The sequence below is a fragment of the Calidris pugnax genome, unplaced genomic scaffold (genome assembly GCF_001431845.1).
Source record: "Calidris pugnax isolate Ruff unplaced genomic scaffold, ASM143184v1 scaffold167, whole genome shotgun sequence".
Classification (NCBI taxonomy): Eukaryota; Metazoa; Chordata; class Aves; order Charadriiformes; family Scolopacidae; genus Calidris; species Calidris pugnax.
In genome coordinates, this window is record NW_015091045.1 from 86,563 (window position 1) to 95,307 (window position 8,745).

General features: G+C 62.7%; 1 protein-coding gene across 1 annotated transcript in view; it reads right to left on the reverse strand.

Annotated features, from left to right (window-relative positions):
• SLC4A1 (solute carrier family 4 (anion exchanger), member 1 (Diego blood group)) overlaps window positions 1-8,745 on the reverse strand; it is a 28,678-nt gene that overhangs the window by 15,883 nt on the left and 4,050 nt on the right. The window contains 11 exon segments of the mRNA XM_014956536.1: window positions 731-904; window positions 1,141-1,310; window positions 1,399-1,652; window positions 1,767-1,933; window positions 2,053-2,142; window positions 2,373-2,540; window positions 4,237-4,431; window positions 5,839-5,987; window positions 6,220-6,423; window positions 6,534-6,744; window positions 7,717-7,992. Of these exon segments, the coding sequence (XP_014812022.1) occupies window positions 731-904; window positions 1,141-1,310; window positions 1,399-1,652; window positions 1,767-1,933; window positions 2,053-2,142; window positions 2,373-2,540; window positions 4,237-4,431; window positions 5,839-5,987; window positions 6,220-6,423; window positions 6,534-6,744; window positions 7,717-7,992 (2,058 nt within the window).

The window sequence follows — 8,745 nt, forward strand, 5'->3', positions numbered from 1 at the left end:
TCCGTGCCCTCCGCCTCTTCGAAGGTCACCACCGCGTCGTCCGCGTCCAGCTGGAGGGACAGGAGAGGGTGTTAGGTGGGATGGGGGACAGGGACAAGGACAGGGATGGAGATGGGGACAGGGACACAGAGAGGGACAAGGGTGAGGATGGGGATGGAGATGAGGATGTGGCTGGAGATGATGGGGATGGGGATGAGACGGGGATGGGGATGGAGGTGAGGATGGGGACAGGGATGGAGATGAGGATGGGGACAGGGATGGAGATGAGGATGCGGCTGGAGATGATGGAGATGGGACAGGGATGGGGATGGAGATGGGGACAGGGATGGAGATGAGGGTGGGGATGAGGAGGAACCAAGAATGGGGACAGGATTGAGGACAGGGATGGTGACAAGGATGGAGACAGGGATGGGGGCTGGGATGAGTATGGGAATAAGGGCAGGGATGAGATTGGGAACAAGAATGGGAACAAGGATGGGGACAAGGATGGGGACAGGGACAGGGATGGTAAAAAGGATGGGGACAGGGATGGAGATGAGGATTGGGACCTGGAGGGGAAGAGGGATGGGGACAGGGATGGGAACAAGGATGGGGACGGGGATGGGGCTGGGATGGCTATGGAATAGGGGCAGGGAGGAGGCTGGGGACAGGGATGGGGATGGACAGAGGGATGAGCAGAGGGACAGGGACAGTACCACGGTGGCTTCCATCCCATGCCAGGGCTACGTACGCATTTGAGCTCAATGTCCCTGAAGATCCTGGGCAGCAGGAAGCGCCGCAGGGGCACGGTGAGGATGAGGACGAAGGGCAGCGCCAGCGAGGCCGGGGTGGACTTCACCACCCACAGCAGCGCGAGTACAATGATCTGGATGAAGGTGAACAGGTGCATCCTCCAAGTCTTCACCTGTGGGATGAGGAACCCAGAGGGGTCAAGGTTGTGGGTCCAGCACCGCGCACCCTTCCCGGGGTGCTGGGTGCTGGGGGGTGGCAGTACCAGTGGCCCAAAGAGCCCAACGAAGGTCAGCAATGAAGGAGGATGCTCTTTGGGGAGCCCCAAGCAGGCAGCACCATGGGGATGCCACAGCCCAGGACTCTCCCAAGCCCTCGGCCACCCAGCTGGGTGACACAGGGCTCACTCACCCGGGTGACGTAGGGCTCGTCGGGGTGGTATTTGGGTGGCATCAGCAAGAGCAGGATGCGGTCGAAGAGCTGGATGCCAAAGAGGGAGGTGACACCCATGTAGAGGAAGATGCCAAAGAGCACGGCCAACGGGATGTACTTCAGGATGGGCTCCATGAGGATGGAGACGCCTGCGGTGGAGAAGGAGAGGTCAGGGAGAGGAGTTGGGGGGCACCCAGCCCTCGCTGCTGGGGGTGGGGGGGCACCTCCCCAGCTCACCGATGAGCACGGCCACCAACAAGCCACTGATGCGCTGTTCCTTGACCTCCAAGATCTGGGACTTCTCGCCAGGAGAGGAGGTCTTGGTCATGACGGTGAGGGCGTTGGCGTGGGTGATGGTGCGGACGGTGGTGGCGCTGAGCCAGGGCATGCCGAAGAGGGCAGCCAGGCCCCCCATGGCCACGATCAGCAGCAGGTCCAGGTGAAAGCCAGAGCCCTTCACCAGCTTCCTCTCGGGCTTGCTGACGATGAGACTGCCAGGGACAGAGCAGGGGGAGTTGGTGGTGGGACGTCTCCTTCCATCCCTGTCCCACCAGGCACCCCTCAACCCTCCCCTCCCACCCTATTATCCCCCCCAGGGTCCTCACGTTGTAATCTGCGTCTCGAGGAAGATGAGGATGAAGACCAGGAGGGCAGGCACCACAGAGGCGAACATCATCCAGATGGGGAAAGAGTTGTCCTTCCCCATGGGGTTGATAAACCAGCCCCGGGCAGATGAGTTGGTGACCTCCAGCCCTTTGGGGACGTTCAGTTTCTGGATGGGAGCAGAGATGAGGGGGTGAGGGGATGGGGACAAGCACCTAGGTCCATGTCCCCTTGTTGGGGGGGACACCCATTCCCATGCCCAGCCCTGCCCTCCTGCTGCTCCCGAACCTGCGTGTAGGTGTCCTGGATGAAGAAGTCAACCAGCGCCATGATGAAGATGGAAATGGGCACCCCGAAGTCCCCAATCAAGCGCCGGGCCTGTGGGGACACCATGACCACATTAAACACAACCCACCCACTCAAGGGGGTCCCCCCCCACCATGTCCCTGCCAGCAGCAAGCTCTAGCAAAGACCTCTGAAGGTCCATGCAAGGTCCATGCCCCTTCTGGGAAACTACACCCACCAAGCCCGGGGTTCACCCCCAGTGCTGCCCCCCAGGTCCAGTGGGGTGGGGGGGATGCCACTGTGCCCCCCCCCCAGTTCCTCACCACGCCAGGCAGGAAAGCGCTGTTCTTGAACTTGCGGAGGAAGAAGGCCAGGAAGAAGGTGCCGGCCATGAGGACGAGGGACAGCAGCGCCGTGTTGGGCTCCGGCACCTTGGGCTCAAAGGTGTCCTTCACGTTGTAATGTCGCTTCAGTGGGTGATCCTTGAAGATCTGGGGAGGGAAGGGGAGGAGGTCAGGGAGGATGGGACCACCCCCTGCACCCCTCCTGCCACGCTGGACCCCCATGGCACCATCCCGGCCAGTCCATGGGTGCAGGGTGACCGGTGAGGCTGGAGCTCGGCACACGGGGAGCAGGGGGGTATTTTGAGGCTTGTTTTTCTCCATGTTCCTTCAGAAATGGGGCCAGAGGAGGGACAGGGGGACACAGTGGGGACAGGTGAGTGTGGCCCCGCTGTGGACCATGGGTCACCCAGGGTGTTTGGAGCTGTGCTGAGCTTGTAGAGGGGTGCAACGGGGGCACCTCGGTGTGATGGGGGTCCAGGGTGTGATGGGGCACGTGTCCTGCCTGTCACCTCTCCAGCACCACAGATGTCCCTGTGGGCACCCAGTGCGTGGGGTGACACCGTCCCATTGCTACTGGCCAGCCAGGAAGGGTCTGAGACAGAGGATGGGGGACAAAATTGGGGCTCTCTGAGCAGTTCCTGGGCAAGGACCACGTTTGCTGGAGCCCAGGTGGGACATCTGCCTGGGCTTCACCTCCCTGCCCCAAAATCCCCCCCGTGGAGAGAAGCACGAGCTGGGAAACACCTAGGAAGGGGGAGAAAATGCTGGGAGATGGGCTCCATCCCTCACCTGCATCCCTCCCACCATTTCTATGGAAACCCGGGTGAGTACCACAGTCCACAGCCCCCCCAGCACCCAACCCCTTCCCCTGCTGCGGGACCCCTCTGTCCCTCACCGTGACCAGCTTGGAGAAGGTCTCGTAGATGAAGATGAGGGAGATGAGGAAGGAGAAGATCTCCTGGGTGTAGCGGGACAGGTAGCGCACCAGGACGCTTCCCTCGCAGGCCACCACCACCAGCACCACCAGGATCAACCAGAAGCCAATCCAGACCCGGCCCACAATGTACTCCATGCCATTGGCTGTGCAGAACTGGGGAGACAGAGGGCACAGCCCTGTCAGCCCCATGGAGCCCCTGCCATGGGCAACCAGGTGGGCTGGATCCCGGGGTCCTGTGGTGGCCCTGCACCTCCTACCCAGGGGCTGGGAGGTGCTGGGATGGGGATAGTGGTACCCCGGTGGGGCAGGATCCTCGTGGGATCATCCAGCTGGCATTGCCCACGTGGTGTCACCCATGTGGTGTCAGCTATTTGGCATCACCCACACCGTGTCATGCACCTGGCATCACCCCTGTGCCAACCCAGATGGCTCTACCTGCGTGATATCACCCAACTGCCACCACCCCACATGGCATCCCCCATGTGACCAGTGTGTGGGGTGACACCATCCCATTGCTATTGGCCAACCAGGAAGGGTCTGAGACAGGGGATGGGGGACAAAATTGGGGCTCTCTGAGTAGTTCCTGGGCAAGGACCACGTTTGCTGGAGCCCAGGTGGGACATCTGCCTGGGCTTCACCTCCCTGCCCCAAAATTCCCCCCCGTGGAGAGAAGCACGAGCTGGGAAACACCTAGGGAGGGAGAGAAAATTCTGGGAGATGGGCTCCATCCCTCACCTGCATCCCTCCCACCGTTTCTATGGAAACCCAGGTGAGGACCACAATCCACAGCTCCCCCGACCCCCCGATCTTCCCACCATTTCTATGGAAACCCGGGTGAGTACCACAGTCCACAGCCCCCCCAGCACCCAACCCCTTCCCCTGCTGCGGGACCCCTCTGTCCCTCACCGTGACCAGCTTGGAGAAGGTCTCGTAGATGAAGATGAGGGAGATGAGGAAGGAGAAGATCTCCTGGGTGTAGCGGGACAGGTAGCGCACCAAGACGCTTCCCTCGCAGGCCACCACCACCAGCACCACCAGGATCAACCAGAAGCCAATCCAGACCCGGCCCACGATGTACTCCATGCCATTGGCTGTGCAGAACTGGGGAGACAGAGGGCACAGCCCTGTCAGCCCCATGGAGCCCCTGCCATGGGCAACCAGGTGGGCTGGATCCCGGGGTCCTGTGGTGGCCCTGCACCTCCTACCCAGGGGCTGGGAGGTGCTGGGACGGGGATAGTGGTACCCCGGTGGGGCAGGACCCTTGTGGGATCATCTGGCTGGCATTGCCCACGTGGTGTCACCCATGTGGTGTCAGCTATTTGGCATCACCCACATGGTGTCACCCATGTGGTGTCAGCTATTTGGCATCACCCACACGGTGTCATGCACCTGGCATCACCCCTGTGCCAACCCAGATGGCTTTACCTGCGTGATATCACCCAACTGCCACCACCCCACATGGCATCCCCCATGTGACATCCCTCAAGTGCCATCCCGCATGTGGCATCCCCCCCGTGCCACCCCCCTCATGACATCCCCTCATGGCATCCCCCCCCGTGCCGTCACCCCATGCCTCTGCCAGGCTGGTGGCCCCACGAGCCCACTGTGGGGACCACTGGCAGCAGGCGGGGGGCACCCAGGGGTGCAGGGGGGCACCCACCGAGTAGAAGGCTTCCTCGAAGACGAGGAGGGGCCCCGAGAAGCCAACGACGAGCAGGGGCTGGGCGCTGAAGATGCTGAAGAGGACGCACTGCACACAGGTGGAGATGAGCAGCTCCGACACCCCCATCATGCCCTTGGTCTTCTCACCTGGGGGGGTCACAGGGACAGAGCTTGTGGGTGCCAGGGTGGGACACAGCGCCGTGTCCCCCCACCCCACACTCCTTGGAACCATGATAAAGGGATGCAATAACCCCCCCCCCAGGAGCATCCCCAGGGGATGGTCCTGCAGGTGGTGGCACCCCGCTCCCCCAGCCCCTTGCCCAGCTTGGGGGGGGAGCCAGAGGGCACAGCCCCGTCAGCCCCATGGAGCCCTTGCCATGGGCAACCAGGTGGGCTGGATCCCGGGGTCCTGTGGTGGCCCTGCACCTCTTACCCAGGGGCTGGGAGGTGCTGGGATGGGGATAGTGGTACCCCGGTGGGGCAGGATCCTCGTGGGATCATCCAGCTGGCATTGCCCACGTGGTGTCACCCATGTGGTGTCAGCTATTTGGCATCACCCACACCGTGTCATGCACCTGGCATCACCCCTGTGCCAACCCAGATGGCTTTACCTGCGTGATATCACCCAACTGCCACCACCCCACATGGCATCCCCCATGTGACATCCCTCAAGTGCCATCCCGCATGTGGCATCCCCCCCGTGCCACCCCCCTCATGACATCCCCTCATGGCATCCCCCCCCGTGCCGTCACCCCATGCCTCTGCCAGGCTGGTGGCCCCACGAGCCCACTGTGGGGACCACTGGCAGCAGGCGGGGGGCACCCAGGGGTGCAGGGGGGCACCCACCGAGTAGAAGGCTTCCTCGAAGACGAGGAGGGGCCCCGAGAAGCCAACGACGAGCAGGGGCTGGGCACTGAAGATGCTGAAGAGGACGCACTGCACGCAGGTGGAGATGAGCAGCTCCGACACCCCCATCATGCCCTTGGTCTTCTCACCTGGGGGGGTCACAGGGACAGAGCTTGTGGGTGCCAGGGTGGGACACAGAGCTGTGTCCTCCCACCCCCCACTCCTTGGAACCATGATAAAGGGATGCAATAACCCCCCCCCCAGGAGCATCCCCAGGGGATGGTCCTGCAGGTGGTGGCACCCCGCTCCCCCAGCCCCTTGCCCAGCTTGGGGGGGACATCCCTGTCCCCCAACATGTCCCCGGCCTGTCCCCCCCATTACTTAGCAAGCCTCCGAAGGTGACAGCAGGTGACAGCGCCGCGAAGTAGATGAAGATGACGGCGGCCAGGCACTGGGGGCTGAGGGCATCCTTGATGTCACTGAGATATTTGGGGTACCGGCGGCGGATGTCCCTCACCAGCCCCCCAAAAGGTCTCCCCGTCCTGCGCAGGGGGTCGTCATCTTCCGGCGCCGGCTCCCCCAGCCCTGGGGACACCAGAAGGTGGCCATGGGGGGACCCCACCTGCAAGGAGGGGGTCCCACCTGCCATGGGGATGGGGGAACCCAAGGGGGTGGTGGGGTGGTCCCCGCCGTACCCAGGTCTTTTAGGAAGCCCTCTCCCGGTGTCTTCTCGGGGGGCTGGTAGCGGCGGCGGAGCAGCTCGTGCTGCAGCGGCACCAGGCTGCGGAGGAGCTGCTCGTTGGGGGTCTCGGTGGGGGGCAGGACGATGCTGGCCTCCAGAAAGTCCTCCACCCCCCGCAGCAGGTCCTGGCGGCCCTCGGCCAGGTAGGCATCCCGGCGAAAGACCTGCAGGGTGGACCACGGGGCTGTCTCTGGCACCCACCAGGGGGGCATGGGGATGTGGGGGGCCATAGGGACACAGGGGTTTGGGGACAGGGGGCATGGGAGCACAGGGGCTTGAGGACATGGGGAACATAGGACCACAGGAGAATGGGGACATGTTTGCTTGGACTCATGGGGACAAGGGGACACATTACTTCAGGGACATGGGCACATGGGGACACAGGGACATGGGGACACAGGGGCATGGGGACATGGGGAACATAGGACCACAGGAGCATGGGGACGTGTTTGCTTGGACTCATGGGGACAAGGGGACATACTACCTATGGGGCATGGGCACATGGGGACACAAGGGCATGGGGACATGGGGACACAGGGGTGTTTGCTTGGACTTATGGGGACAAGGGGACATACTACCTATGGGGCATGGGCACATATGTTTGCTTGGACTCATGGGGACAAGGGGACACATTACTTCAGGGACATGGGCACATGGGGACACAGGGACATGGGGACACAGGGGGATGGGGACAGGGGGCATGGGAGCACACGGGCATGGGGACATGGGGAACATAGGACCACAGGAGAATGGGGACGTGTTTGCTTGGACTTATGGGGACAAGGGGACATACTACCTATGGGGCATGGGCACATGGGGACACAAGGGCATGGGGACATGGGGACACAGGGACACAGAAGTGTGGGGACAGGGATGTATATGGACATGGGGCCAGGGTGCATGTGGAGATGGGGACAGGGGTGCATGGGGACATGGAGACCTAAGGGGATGAGGACACAGGTGTGTGGGGACAAGGGGACACGGTGCCCTGGGGACACAGGGACAGGAGCACTGAGAGGGACGTGGCACAGGTGGATGAGCCCTATTAGAGGGTGCAGCCCCCAGGGCTGGGGACTTTGGGGTGCCCAGAGGGGCTGTCACCCAAGATGGCAGTGGTGGTGGAGGGCGAGCCGTACCCTCTCGGACATCATGGTGGCCACGGCGCGGCCGATCTCGTGGTAACTGATGTTGGGGCTGTCGGGGCCCAGGACCACGAAGAGGAAGCGGACGGGCAAGGGCACCTCAAGGACGGCGTCCAGTGTCACCGCGGCCTTCAGGCGCACGAAGGCCAGGGTGGGCTGCTCCAGGAAGGCTGCGCAGCCTGGGGGGAGGACGGGATGGGATGGGGGTCACGGGGGGGCCGGGCACAGGGACACAGGGCAGAGGGACGTGGGACACAGAAGAGATGGGGACTCAAGAGCATGGGGACATGGAGACATGGGGATACAGGAGCATGGAACCATGGGGACATGGAGACATGGGGACACAGAGACATGGGGACATGAGAGCATGGGGATATAGAGACATGGGGACATGAGAGCATGGGGGTATGGGGACATGGAGACATGGGGACACAGGAGCACGGGGACATGGAGACAGAAACATGGGGACATGAGAGCATGGGGATATGGAGACATGGGGACAAGGAGACACGGGGAAACGAGAGCATGGGGACATGGGGACATGGGGACATGGAGACACAGGGACACGAGAGCATGGGGACATGAAAACATGGTGCCATGAGGACATTGGGATATGGAGACAAGAGGACAAAAGGGCAGAGTTATTTGGTGACAAGATGACACAGAGGCATGGGGACATGGGGGGACAAAGGGAATGGGACACACAAAGAGGACGGGGAGGCACAGGGATACACGACCATGGGGGTACAGGGACATGGGGACACAGGGACAGGAGGGCATGGGGGCACAGGGCTGCAGGGGACAGAGGGGACACGGGGGAGTGGAGAATGGGGACGTGAGGAGGAGGGAGAGGGGGACAGGGGACCCAGAGAGCAGCGCTGAGCGGCAGCAGGCGGCGGCAGCGGCGAGAGCTGAGGAGGGGGAGAGTCAAAAAAAGGTGCAAGAGAAGCGGCGAGTGAGCGAGCAGGCGGACACCGAAGCTCCCGCTGCACACCCCGGCCCCACACTCACCCCCCAGCCCCA